Genomic DNA, 15,605 nt, shown 5'->3' on the forward strand with positions numbered 1-15,605 from the left:
TTCTTAGTTTTCAATCACAACATTAAACTTCCTTGGTTGTTCGTAGTAGCTAAATACTTCTAGTGTGAGAGGTTATTTGTTTGAGCCCAAGCAAGGTCAAACCAAAGATTAGAAGATTACTATTTGCTGCTTCTCCCCTATGGACACAGTATTGAGGAGTAAAAGCAAAAATAGTCAGCATGGAGACAGAATCATGTGTCTAAGTAGGTTGACATATCTTGGAGTGGACTGATACCTACTGAACTATCACTTTAAAGATCAGATTTAGTGTGTAGGATTCATATTCATTATCTTACTAACATGGTCTCATCCTGAGATGCATGTAATGTTTGCCACTGGCATTCTACACCAATCAATTATTATCATAACCACATGAATGCCAAATGTTTATAAACCAAGTTTCCAGATATCTTATTATAATTAAACATCGTAGTAGGAATTAAAGTCTACTTTACTTGAAATTTTAACTTAAATGATTTATAGTGGTCTCTGGTTAATTTTAGATATAAACACAAGTAGACTGTAATTCTATTTCTATACATGACCTATACTAAAATGCATTAAAACTAATTTTATAACTAAGAATAGTTTTGATAAAAAGTTCTGTACCTCTCGATCCATACAACACTTGGTCTACATCCCATTTTGTATAGTTAGTGTAACTTTATTTTGTTGATATATCCCTATTATTGATTATTTGTATACATGTATATATTATACACTTATTTTCACCTAATTATTGTAATTAAGTATCATTATCTTTCCCTCTGTTTTTGTTTTATAACAACCAATGAATACAAGGACAATCTGTGTTTATAAGGGCTGTTCCATATGAGAGGATCCTACTTCTTCTGAGCATATAAAACAATATACTTTTTTTTCTATGTGATTTCAAAACTCAATGTACTAGTAAATGTTCACAGTGCCATCATTATAAAATTAATCTGTATTGTATAGATTTATCCAATCTATTTCAATTTGGTGGTGGCATAAATTCAATGACAAGCACTTCAATCTGTCTGTTTTCTGACAACACTTGTTTTGACAGCATTGAAATGGTTGTCAATAAAAAGTGGAAAATAAGAATTAAACCTTGTATTATTTTGGGAGGTTTGATATTTCCAAGAAGAGCATTTTACTTTGTGTTTCCTTTGACATTGTCTTGTTTATATCGATACTATCCTCTTTGGAGACATGGTGTATAAATTACATATTCTTTGCTTCCCTGTCATTTGTAAGATGTGTTTAAGCTTTTGATTTACTGTAAATTCAGAAATTATTGCGTGCATTTATTAATGCGATTTTGTCATTTTACACTTGAATGCGATTTTAATTTTTACGATTTTAAGAAAAGTTATGCTTAATTCAGTTAAAATATTACAAAATGCGAGTTTTAATTATTGCGTTTACAACTCAGTCGCATTATTCGCAATAATAAAAACCTCGCAATAATTTCTGAATTTACAGTAGCCATTTTATAAACAACTTTCTGTTTTGAATTTCCCTTGGAGTTTTAGTTTTTTAACTTTGTGTTACATTCTAGGATATTGACTTTGATTAATAACTTACATATTCTTTGCTTCCCTGCCATCCGGATGAAACAATGTTATGGTGGCTATTATACACCCATGAGTTACTGAAAAAAAAACATCTTTGTCATGCTTACTTTAATATCAGAGAATACTATTCTAGTTTACAAATTATAAACTTCAATACATTAATTTGTCTTCGTCAATTGAGTATTATTAAATTACTCCACTATTAAAATGAAGGAATCTGCTTTTTTATGTATTTTCCCTAATGAGACTAGACATGCTAATTCTATTAAAATCTTCAAAAGATAACCATTTACTCAACATACTTTTATATACATGTATAATGAACAAAAAAGACAATTATTTGAGAAACTACAGAAGTATTATGTATATTAAATTTACCTAAAGTTAAGTTTTTAGACATCATTTTTAATTAGTTTGCTTGGGGTGTCTCCAGCTGATTACATAATGTAGTTTTTTTCATTGTTTAAGACCCTTTAACAATCATTAAGATGATATTGTAACATTTCTGGGTGATCTGATTCCTACTTAGGGTTTTATATGCTGGGTGATTTTTGTTTGTTTCAAGAGGGATTGAGTTAACTAACACCTTAGTTAACTTAATACAAAAACAAAAGGAAACCTATCTATCTTGGCATCTTAAATTTCTCTATGATGAATGTAGTATAATAATGACAATTTCTTTTGTACATGAACATATACAGAAAAAGTTTAAATCTCATGCTTGTGCAATTATAATTATCAGTGCATGCATTTTGTGTCCGACCATCAATACAACAACAAAAGATGTATAATCCTTCATCTATGTAGTGTGTGGGTGATTTTATATCACTTAAGGTAGTCTAACTAAGAGAAGGGACATAGCCTTCAGGTGGTGGATCATTAAAAGAATATAAACTGTTTTGATATGCTTCATTAACAATAGCTTTTTTTTGTATAACGGCTGCTTTAATGATGTACATTTTAAGCTAGGTTTTATATCCACGGTGTGTTATATAATGTATAATAGACTAAGTATTATAATAAAAAATAACGAGTGGACATAGTTCAAAATAACAACAAAATACTGAAAAGAAGGAAAGAAATAATAAATAGTCCTTGATAAAAAAATAAAATTTTAACAATGAATCAAATAAACATGAACAATTGTAAATTATGTATTCAAAAAAATGTGCAATAAGGAAAGATGACTGAAAATATAATTAAGGAACTGCACATCATATCTTAAAAAAACATTAACTACTTGACATTTCTACTTTACTCTTATTCTTCCTGGTTGGTATCTATAAAATAAATACATACTTTTTTCTCCTCTTCTGTTATTTTCCATCACATCAACACCGAACTGTATGTGGTCCCCAGAATATGCCTCTCTAGGGGAGCTCTCCTCTCCCCCTTTACAGAGGCGTTGATTGTTAATGAATGTACCATTGCTGCTTTTTGTGTCTTGGAGGTAGAACTGTAAATATAAAATAAACAGAATACAGATGTAAGATGTATATAATAATGGAGGGTTTCTATTATAACCTAACCTAAACAATACATTATAAAGATGATCCGCTGGATATAATCTAGAAGTGTCTATTAAGATCCAATATATAATGGATGTATGGTATTGTGTTCTTCTAGTTACCATAAGCAGAAAAAAACTGATATATTTCACTTCACTTCATTAACTTGGTAGGAAAATTATCTAAAATAGCCAAAGCACACTAGTTTTCCCGTGCTTAAGGGAATAGAAAATTGTTCCTATCCAAACATTAAATTGACCTAGCCCATCTGTGACTAGGGGAACACCAAACTTATTACTATCCAAAACAACCTAGCCAAGGATTACTTGGGCCAGTTGGAGATTGAAAATTATTATTAGCTCAGACAACTGAGTCTAAACTTGCAAGGGGTAGGACTACCAGTGCATGAAAGAGGAGCAAATCTTTTCTACCCATAACATCTTAGTTCATTTCTTTCTAAGGGCCAAGCAATCTTATTATCGACCAAAAGAGCCTAGAAGACCTGTACCTAAATTAAATCAGAGGCAAACTTATTACTAGCAAGAACATCTGTGACCACCTGTGTCAAATAGGGATGTCCTGTAGCTGTAAGGTAAGATATATTATTGTATAGCAATATAATATTTACTACAGAAAGTAACCAAAAATTAGCGTGCAATAAATTCTATTATTGTATAGCAATATAGTATTTCCCACAGAACGTAACCAAAAGTTAGCGTGCAATAAATTCTAATATTGCACTAGTGCAATATTTCTTCAATATTAATGACGTCATCAACGACAAAATCTTATTTTAAACCATTATTTACTTTCAAATATTATATTGCTATACAATAAAAGGGTTATTGCATGAATATTGGGGAATATTGTCCCTCGTAGAACATATATTGCACTCGCAAGCTCGTGCAATATAAAATTCTACTGGGACAATATTCCCCAATATTCATGCAATAACCCTATAATATTGCACTAGTGCAATAATTGTCCAAAATTCATGACGTCATCAACGACAAAATCTTAGTTTATATCATTTTTTTCTTTCAAATATTATATTGCTATACAAAAAAAGGGTTATTGCAGAGGAAGTGTGTTCCTGTTATGTGTTTTTCAATATAAGATTCTAATCGGGACAATATTCTCCAATATTCATGCAATAACCCTATATTATTAATTTTTCCACACAACCTTGACTACCTGTGCCTGAGGGAGCACTTCATGAAAATGAGAAAGAAAGTTATTGCAAACCAAAATTATTGAAAAACACATAACAGGAACACACTTCCTCTGGTTAACTTAAGTTAAAAACTTTCACTTCTTTTGCCAAAAATCTTTCATGATAACCTGCCAACAAGCTAATGAGAAATTATAATCATATTTCAACAAACAGCAAGAAAAATCAATGCAAAGTCAGATAAATTAAATTAAGCATTATAGCATGCATAACAGATCAGGGATCTTACATTTAGTTAAAATTAACTGATTTCAATCTTTCATTAACTAGAGCCTCTAAGAAGTTTGTATTGCTCACATAGTTGATAAAGTAACATAAACATCTACCAAAAAGGATAAAGACAAAACAGATACTATTGTCTGATTCAAAGGGTTGTTATCATGCACACCAAAATATAAATAAACCAGATGCTCCCCAGGGAGCAGCTTTATACGACTGCAAAGGGGGAACCCTCAAGAGTTGGGGCAAGTATGGACAAAACATTCAAGTTTGATACAGCTCTGTTTTTGGATTGTGATCAAGTTTTTGACACTATATGGGTTTCTTACACAAAAAAAATGTCAAGATCTTATAAATCTATTGGCAGTATTGCACAATATTGTATAATTAAAGATTTCTTCTTCAAACTTTTCAAAAATTATTACCACCCCTTTTTTGGGGCAATAAGTCAAAAACCTGACATTTCTTTATGCATAATTTTCAAGTAGAGTAAGGGGAGGTAAATCTGAACATACCCAAAATTGTATGTTGAATGTTTTTGAATTACCTTTCTTAAACTGCTTTTAAATTGTCCATTGACCAGAAAAACCTAGCTTAAAGCTTTTTTTTGCTCCCAATTCCAAAACATTTCGAGCCATACCCCCACCCCAAAGTCAATACTTACTATTCCTTCATGGTATGGAATCTTGTGGTATAATTTCAGAGAGATTCACACACTTAACCACAAGTTATTGTTTGAAAACTACAAAAATACTTATTTAAGGCCCCCTTTTTGTCCCTAATTCCTAATCTACTGGGACCATAACCCCCAAATTCAATACTAACAATCCCTTCATGGAAGGGAAACTTGTGGTATAATTTCAGAGAGTATCAAACACTTAAACACAAGTTATTGTTTGAAAACTACAAAAATGCTTATTTTGGGCCCCCTTTTGGACCCTTATTCCAAAACTATTGGGACCATAACCCCCAAAATCAATCCCAACCTTCCTTTAGTGGTATTGAACCTTCTGGTAAAAATTTATAAAGATCCATTCACTAAAACTAAAGTTATTGTCCGGAAACTAAATGTGTCTTCGGACGATGACAACAACATGATAGCATTAAACGACGTAAATTTTTTTTTGCGTTCATATAAAAATAAACAGGATAAAGTTTGATTTTATCTGTAATTACTTAAAGACCATACCATCAGTGAACATTTAGGTAGGTATCAAAGGCAAAGAGAGATTTTAGAATTTCGAAAGTGTGTTCTGTATTCAAAATTACAAAGAGATCTTCAAGAAAATATAAGAGAAAATAAAGTACCTATATGAAAGTCAGAACTATCATTTTCCTGCTTTATCCCTATGCTTTATACTTAAAATAATGGCAGCCATGTTGGCTAACTGGAACCTTAAGAAATTTACTTTGTCTTTCAAGTAATTGAATGTTCAAAAACAAAAATCTCATACAGTTCAAATGATACCTATGATACAATAGATGCCTTGTATGCCATGCAATCAAATCAAATAAAGAACCTTTCTTGAGGTTCCCACAATCTTAATATCTATCAAAGATAGAAAGATTTGGCTTTTTCAATTTTGAGTGAAAAAAGAAAATCAACAGATAAGAATTATCCTCAACAACAATGCAGAACTGTAGTGTATTGAAGTACACATTTTATTGCCAAGTTTGTTCTAGTTCAATGTCATGCATTTTACCATACTGAAGATAAATATTATTTCCCACATTGTTCACTTTTGAAATCTGTGGCAACATAGCTGCAATAGATCTGTGTTAGGACGAGGAGAAATATTCATTAGCTATAAACGTAAATAGACATTTTAACAAGAATTAAATTTTGGTTAATGGTTCCATGGAACATAGAGTCTTTGTAATGGTGTAATGTTGGCTGCAAAAAAGTCCATTGATCAGTAAAATATGGACAAATTTTTTTTCCCGATACTAACAATAGTTTCTTGAAATAGTTTTTTGATTGCTCACCTACCAATTTAAGAAAAACAGAAGTTAAAAGAAAATCCAGAAAAAATTAACTCAAATGTAATACATGTAAGCAATAGATCACAGTGATCTATTTAACAGTTTCAGACATACATGTAAATATTCAATTGTGTTGTTGCTTCAATCTTCTATCCACATGTAATCAAGTAAACAAAACGTTTGCAGGCATAACTGCAGAATATATTTTGAGGAAATATGATATTTACTAAATATTAAAATCATAATTTAATTAAATTCAACAAAAATAAACAAACCTGTTGGAAAAACAAATGATCCATGGTTCATATTGCTACAAACTACTAAGTTCTGTTACAAAATTATAGCTTATGAAGGCAGAAATTTTTTGTCTATCAGCAATTATGAAAATCTTAATCGGGCTGATAAACTCTGGCCTTTTTCAACCTTTAATTATATACTTATATCAACCATATGCTAGAATTTAGAGCTTTATGTATACTCAACTTTCTTCTCATCAAAGAATATTAAATCATTTTAGTTTTCTAAAATTACAACTCTGACGTAGATAGATTTCTGGTTATCACCAGTGCAGAGGAGTTGCATGTTTAACAATTTCTGTATTCAACAAATGCACCAAAGATTTAAAACATCTGTGGCTTAAATAATATTTTATGTGCCTCAAGATACAATTTTATGTATATACATTTTAATAAACTGTTGACACAGGAATATGTCTCATTTGTGTGTAAATCAATGTACATGAGGTAGTTTGCAATTTTTGATTTAGACATTGTAAAAATGGAAATGTTTCAAATTCAATTGAAAAATAGAAGGGGCTTGGCAACAAACTCTTACAATTTCACAACACAATCACAAACCGATTAACAAACTTTTGAATGTTCACCATGCAAGGTAAGGAGTCAATTGACCTTGACTGAGGGAGCAGGACCAAAGAATCATCTCCAAATAAATCAGATGTGTCATTGCTTATATAACTTCATACAACATATCATTACTTTTATTAATAAAATATAAATGAAATTGACCTAAACAAACATTTAGTTATCCACTATGCTTAAGTTTCCAAGTCAATGGACCATGAATGTGGAGGCAGGACCAAATAATCTCCATAGAAATGAGATTTTAACATATTTTTACAACTGCCTTGACTTACTATGAAGGATTCTTCTGAAATTAGCCTTATCCCTAACTTTTGACAAATAAGTTATGCAATAGTCCCAGAGTCAATGGATCCTGACCATAGGACAGGGCTAATTATCTCCATGAAAATCAGATATGGCAAATCTTGTGTTTTTACAACTGCATACCAATATCATTGACTTACTGTGTTTCCTTTCAACTGACCTATGCAAAAGTTGCAGATGGGGCATGTCAGACAGACTGCAATGTGCAAAATATATATTGATTCTATTGACCAACATACATATACATTGTAGTTAGTTGCATTGACATATTACTATAAATAACTCTAAAACCAAGGCCTTATAATATTATATTTCTAGATTCAAATCCCCTTGCCCTATTTTAATCTCATCAAAATAGTCTTGGTATTTCCTTTTATATTGCTACAATTTGTAAATCATCATGAAAATGAAAGTGTAGACCAGGGTTTCCCCTGGGTCAATTATTTTTTTCGCCACCTCTTTCGCCAAAACAATATATTTTTCGCCACTTTATTATTTTTTTCGCCAAGTAACACAATATATTTTTCGTTTAAAATTTTCCTTTTTTCAGCCCCCCCCCCCCCCCCCCCCCCCCCCCTAAATAAGAAGTGGTTTTTACAACAGAACGAAGCATCTTATCACTTGAAATTGATCCCTCATGTAAGGTGTAGTCATTACATTGAAGGGTTACTCTCATGCCAACCTTTTGAATATATTTCGTCATAACGACAGTTTTCTTTTCTAGACCATCGTAAATAAGTAAAACTATATGCTTGAAACAATTGTGTCACTGAAACGACTTTGGAGTACCCACTCAAATCAATTATCTATATGAAAGTTAAATGATAAAGTTTTAAATCAGAGACCTTTCTTGCTTTTGAACATTTTCCGTCATAACAACAATTTTCTTTTCTGGACTATCATTAAAAGAAGAAGAGGCAGCGTAAAAATTTTGCTTCAAACACGTGCGTCGCAAAGTGGTTAATAGTTCCCTTTTGTGACATGTGACAGAAGCCATTTAATCATATCATTTTGTCATATTATAACAATCAACACCTTTATTAATTAGTCCTTTGATGTCGATAGCTATGAGTGCAATCAGCTGATTATCGATTTTCTGTCAAAATCTTAACGAGTTCAAGGTGAATTCCGAGTATTGTCTGATTGGTAAAGTCAGAGAAACCCGAAAAAATGTAAATAAACAAGATGGCTGAAAATAAATCGTTTTATATATTTCTTTCGCCAAATTCTTTCGCCAATGACGAATTTTAATCGCCACAATTATTATTTTTTCGCAAATTGCGAAAATGGCGACCGCCAGCGGAAACCCTGGTGTAGACTCTAGTGCATTCATTACTGAACCATGAAATGGTTGTTAAAATCAGGGGAAACCTGCCATACAAAGCTTGATATCACAAAACATCTATACAATATATTGATTATCTAGCTCTTCCATCTTCTCAATTATTAAGCTTAATACAATAATCTAATAGCAGTCAACCTCATCAGCATCCCTAGGATTAACAATAGCAATGAAAGAGCACATGTTTTAAATGGTATATAGGTTGGTATCTTAAGACAGGTTCTACTGTACATGTCTGGTCCTCATGGATAACAAATTGAATGTTTTTGTTAAAAATTTGTTGAATGTTACAACCTTGGCTAAAAGGAGAGTGGTCAAGAATATTGAGGATCATATAAAGTAATAGATAATTTAATATGTTAAAGAATGAGGGTCTACCAGGGTAAGTTAATGAATGGGGACCATCAAGCAGAAACACTCTAGGGAAAACACTAAATGTATTATGTTATAAGAAGATCACATAGAAAAGTGATCTCATGTGTTATAAATATATGGACAACTCAATGGTCAAAATTATATCTTTATTCCTTTTATAACAGCTTTGTTTGTAAAGGAGTACATGTTCACATATATAATCAGGAGATGTGGTACATACCCGTAGCCAGGGGGGGGGGTCGGACGAACCCCCCTTGAAAACAAATAAGCACTGTTAAAGTCAATGTTCTGTTCGAATTCTGACTGCTAAAGTCGAGTTTGTGAGTCCAACGAACCCCCCTTTGGAAATTCCTGGCTACGGGCCTGTGGTATGATTGCCACAGAGACAACTAGCCATCAAAGTTCAAATGAAGTACTAGTGGATGTAAGGAATCATAGGCAACTGTACAACTTTCAACAAGGAGAAAAAAACATACATATGCCATGGCATATAGTCAGCTAGTAAAATGAACATACACATGGTTCTACCTGCCTGAATAACAGAGTCAAAACATTGAATATAATAAGGAGAGGTCTCTGTTAAGGTGGAAAAAAAGATTCTTCTATTATCTATATCAAGGTTACTATGTATTATTATTACCGGTAATACATATGCTTATGCTTTATACACATTCTATTCATAGTTCTCACTTTCAAGAGAAACTTCTTCTGACAGAGTGACTGATAATGATTCCACTTACAAGCAAAAATCTACAAATATTTGTACCTGGCCACAGAAAAACAAACATCTACAAGAACAACATCAAACAAAGATAGCAAATTATGATAAGGCAATGTGATAATGGTATACAGGTTGTTACAAATCATTACCAGGTGAAATCATTAACAACAAAGCCTCTGCTCCATAGCTTTCACAAACTATATCAATTTGTATAGAAGTCAAAGAGGAGGATTATTACAACAGCAATATAATAGTCACAAAAAGTGGAAATTTGATTGAAAATGCCTATGTTGGAATAAAGACACAAGATGCTTAAAGAAGCCTATTTTTTCACAATTATGCTTATTATGGTCTCAAATCCAAATACAAGTAAAACTATGTTCCCCAGTGCATGGTTATTGATTGTAATTTCCAAATCAACATATTATATACTTTAAGACTTTTCAAATTTTATGGTTAATTTTGGTTTCCATACTACTGGAAGATTTTTCATTTTCATTTTACTATATATGATTAGTGTCATTAAGAAAATAAACTTTTATTTTTGGGGTAGTGTCATTTGAGGAAACTTGAAAACACTCCATTTCTTATATTAGGAGAAAGCATGCAGGAAACTATCTATCAGATATCAAAGGGCAAGAACGTATCAACTATACATGAAGGACACTGTGCAGCTTTCAACAATGAGCAGCATACATGTATGATACAGTATGTTGCAATCTGGGTTCGTTTTTTTTTTTGGTTGGATATCAATTTTTTTGTGAATTTCATGGGTTAAGGTTAACCATGAATATAAATGTTCAATGAAAAACAATAAAATATAAGTGCCAGGCTTATGAACAACCTAACAGTGTGAAACTTATTTTCATTTGATTAAATGAAAAAGTACACATTATCTATAGGTTTGTAGTGACTTTGTAGTGACTTTATATAGATATAGAAAGATGTGGTATGAGTGCCAATAAGACAACTCTCCATCCAAATAACAATTTGAAAAAAAGTAAACCATTATAGGTCAATGTATGGCCTTCAACATGGAGCCTTGGCTCACACCGAACAACAGTCTGCACCCAAAACTTTTTCAACTACTAGTCCAAAGACCAATATTCTGACATTTTAATTATTGATTTAAACAAAGTTTTGCAAAAACTTATTAGTCTAAACAAAATTTTCCTAGTCTGGGGCATCGGACTAGTGGCTTACCGTGCAGACTGGAACAACAAGCTATAAAGGGCCCCAAAATTACTAGTGTAAAACCATTCAAACAGGAAAACCAACAGGTGCATGTTGTACAGAGACTTTGGCAAAATCATGCAATAAAATATCCATGAAAATGCAAATTTTACTGAATCCACAAAAAAAGGTACCAATATATATAAAAAAAAACAAATCCATAGTATTATAAAATTAAACTGGTTAAGCAGTAAAATGTATCTATTTTTATAGATAAAGAATAAAAAATGTCAGAGTGATAAAGCTAAATGCAAAGCTTCAATGACCTAGTTTGAGCATTGTCAAATAATGAAATATTTTTAGGTAATAATAAGCTTAAACATAAATGTGGAAATGGTCAGACATTACAAGCATATCTGCTGCATCAGTCACATTTATAATTAAAATTCTGAATCTACCTAAAATATTACTTATTGTGTAGGAGTCAAGAAAGGTAAGTATTTATAATTGAGGTAATCAACAGTGAATCATAATATTTTGACAAAAGCATGTAAAAATATCAAGCTTTCTATAATTAAAGTGAAGACTGGCAAAGTGGTTTGATGAAAACCTTGAAAGATCTGAATGGCCTTGTATGATTATGTCACCCTATAATGTTATTTTCTATGTTATCTAAATCTACTTCAACTCAGTAGCAATAACAAGTCTCAGCATCAACCTAAAATTTATTGGCTTGATATACAAACACACTGTAGGACTGCATCTATAATTTATCTGCTACAAAATCATGTTTTCTCTTGATGAGGAGGAATTAGGTTAGTAAGAATGTGACATCAAACAACAAATTATGTACAGAAACTTGATAAACTCCATTAACTCAAGTTCTCTTTGTGTGAGACCCTTATCTTTCTTACAATCTAAAACGAAGTATTGCACACAAGTCAACATCCAAACTTCATAACACTTTCTACAACTTGCTAAACCAAAACAAACCTATAGGGCATACATAACATATGATCACATTATACCAGTTGGGTCATGACTTTTTGTCATATCGTCCTAAGGCAAGATGCAAATATTTCATAATAAACCACAATAGAGACAGTATACTTCATTAACTCATATACAACCATACAATTCCCATATCACTGGCCATGCAATAACTGTCTTCCAATACATCATATTGGTCAATATATATCTGTTAAGATCAAGCTTGTATATATCAAAGTGTCCCTGAATTGCCAGTTGCGGATGCAGGAATTTTCATAAGTGGAGGTCCACTGACTGCCTATAAAGATGGGGCTTGCTCCAGATCATGCATCAGTGATTCCCTATATAATCAACAAAATTTTTCTTTAAAAAGGGTCACGTGCCAGGACTTTTCCTTAAAAAGGGGTGCCGGGACCCCCCTCCCCAAAATCTGTTTAACACATTCACCTGAAAGTCATTTATATGGTAACAAGCAATACCCTTGCACCTGATTTCTACCTGTAACATTCCAACATACATAGACTCAAGATTTATCATAGGTTATATAACTAGTGATGATTAGTTATAGATGGGTAATGTTTATCACCTGTATTCTACATTAAGGTACAATTAACAACAAAACATTCTGCTTATCCACTTGATTATGATAGCTACACAGGATGTTACAACAGTTGTACAACAGTTGCCTAGATGTCAAATAGTTCAACTCATAAATACATGAAATTTCATTCTTATTCAAAACAGCATCCATGAGTCCCAATATAAACTATATAACCTACTGTATTTTTAGCAAAAGGGAATAAGATGCCAATTGACTTAAAACCAGTCAGAATTCCTTAAAAGAAAACCCTGGGTACCAGTCTAGAACCCCTCAAAAGCAGTCCCTTAACCAACCATCTATAGTGAATGTGATTTTTAAATGGAATTTTATGTGAATTAGAAATTCATATGTAGGGAGATTATCTGAGTAAATGTTCCAAACAATAATTCAGTATGCTCTGTATTTCATATTTCAACCTCTTTCTGTAATGAAAACAGGAACATCTTTCCCCTGTTATGTGACTGCAAGTTGTAATTAAATGTTTGATGATCTGGTTTATTCAGTGCCATTTTTCTTTCCTTACCTTTGGACCCTTTTTCACTGGTAAATATGTCAAATTCATATTTTTAATCATGCTGCTCATGCACATTAAAATGTTTCATTTACAGGTTAGAGTATCAACTTGAAGAGTCTCTCATATTAGTATTTAAAATCCTTCTAGTCTTAAATAGTATTATATTCCATATGAAAATGTAATTGAAGGATTGTATTTATGTCTCATTTTACTATGTACAACCAAAACCATATATCGCATGTTCTTGCAAATATTCAGAAAATTGTGTCCTTGAAGTAAAGATTGAATTTAACACAATAGACTTGAACTAAGCAATATCTTCAAATATTTCATCAACATGTTATCATTTGAACATACATTTTTGCCACGGGGCATTAAGCAGTCCACAATCAATTAGTTTTATCTTAACAACGAGTATATAATTATTTCAATTTTGGAAAACAATCAACGATCAGCAATTGTCAGCATCAAGTCTTTAACAATTGGACAGCTTTCTCAATTTATTGGGGAAAAAATAAAAATAATGAAAGTTACTATAAATGAAAAGATTAAATGGAACATACAGGATAATTATAATTCATCATCAGCAAACACTTTGTCAATATCAATATTAAATTGACCATAATTGTATTAAATATCAAATTTAAAACCAATATTGCTAGTTATTTCTGGTATGTATTGATTGGCCAATTTATAAATCAGTGTGCCTGATATTGGCTTTACTGACAAATACAGTAATTCTCTTATCACTATTTTGTATTCTCCTTTTCATACATGTACATCTATGTTATATCAAAGAGTGGCAGCCAGAGTTTAATTTGATTGGTACATGTATTTTCTTATCATAGTCTGAAATAACAATTTAAAGATTTTGTTTTTAGCTTAAGTCATTCACATTATATTAGATTCACACAATTTACATAATTTGACATCACAAGATCAAATGTTTATCATTATGTTATCCCTGCTTTAGACCAAAGAATCATCATTTGTCATTGACCTTTAACCTACAACCTGTACGTTTGATACCACTATCCTATTCTGCTTGTATTCAATTGAAAAAAGTTTGAAAACTATTGGACACAATAGAAAAGCTCTTGAAATCTAGATGCAATGCTTGCAAGAATTTCTATACTACTAGCAGTGGACCTTGACCATAAAAACCTATGACCACACAATTTTAAAATAGGTGTTCCTTCAGTCACTGATTTAATTTTGAAGATTGTGGTGTATGTATATATGCCACTAAGTGCCTACAAGCCTTTTTAAAATAGTACCACAAGAAAACCTAAACATATTGCCTCTGATTTGATATTACATAATTAATACATGTTTATTTCATAAGTATTGTGTCATATAAGGTCTAAGTAACCAGTAATCTATACACCAACTACAGTACATGTACATACACACACCTACAGTCTTCAATCCATTGTAGGACTTTTGAATTTCATTTATGAATTTATGACCATCACGTTAAATCGAGTTTCAAGCTCTAGAAAGATGGATAAAGATTGGCTTAACATAATGATGCATACAAGAATGTTACTGAGGGTACAATTGTTATACTGATGGTAATATATATTAGCATTATCGAATACCTTTCACACCAAGTAAGGGAATGCAGTGTATGAACACATGTTTTGTAAACCTAGCACACAAGAACTGCAAATACATTATGTATATATATACTTACTGTGCCATTCTCATACCAAAGCATGGCATGATTTCTGGATAAAACTTTGCAATCAAAAATGCCATTGTTGTTCGCTGGTCTAGCCCTGGCTACAGATCTGCCAATCTTGACTGGTTCATGAAGCGATATATGTCGCTCACGAAATGGATGTGAATTTGGCTGACAGGACAAAATAGCCACTGCAGACATGGCTGACTTATGCTAACCTCTTCCTTTATCCTAAAATACAAAAACATACAAGATATAGAGGACCAAAACTGAGAAAAAAATCATTGTTTTAAATTCTTACACCTGTAATCTTCTATCTTCTTCTGTATTGAACAACTGATGTATTGTACATTAACTCTCAGAAGTCCTTAATATTGCATGGAATACAGGGCTCATGCTACCAGGTGACTTGGGCATAGAAGTCGCTTTCCCGATCATCACTTCACTTTCCCTGACTTCCAAAAGCGAAAACAAGTCACCCTGAAGTTTACAATACTCACTTTCAGTCCCTTTCGTCATCA

General features: G+C 31.9%; 1 protein-coding gene across 14 annotated transcripts in view; it reads right to left on the reverse strand.

Moving 5' to 3' along the window:
- Positions 1-15,605, reverse strand: part of LOC134688978 (sarcolemmal membrane-associated protein-like) — a 60,631-nt gene that overhangs the window by 42,872 nt on the left and 2,154 nt on the right. For all 14 annotated transcript variants that reach the window (XM_063549482.1, XM_063549479.1, XM_063549480.1 and 11 more), the window contains exons 2-4: positions 15,097-15,315; positions 2,859-3,015; positions 1,570-1,636 (exon numbers count right to left, since the gene is read on the reverse strand). In XM_063549482.1, the coding sequence (XP_063405552.1) occupies positions 1,570-1,636; positions 2,859-3,015; positions 15,097-15,285 (413 nt within the window). In that variant the 5' untranslated portion in view covers positions 15,286-15,315. The remainder of the gene's footprint in view (positions 1-1,569; positions 1,637-2,858; positions 3,016-15,096; positions 15,316-15,605) is intronic.

The sequence above is a fragment of the Mytilus trossulus genome, chromosome 1 (genome assembly GCF_036588685.1).
Source record: "Mytilus trossulus isolate FHL-02 chromosome 1, PNRI_Mtr1.1.1.hap1, whole genome shotgun sequence".
Lineage (NCBI taxonomy): Eukaryota > Metazoa > Mollusca > Bivalvia > Mytilida > Mytilidae > Mytilus > Mytilus trossulus.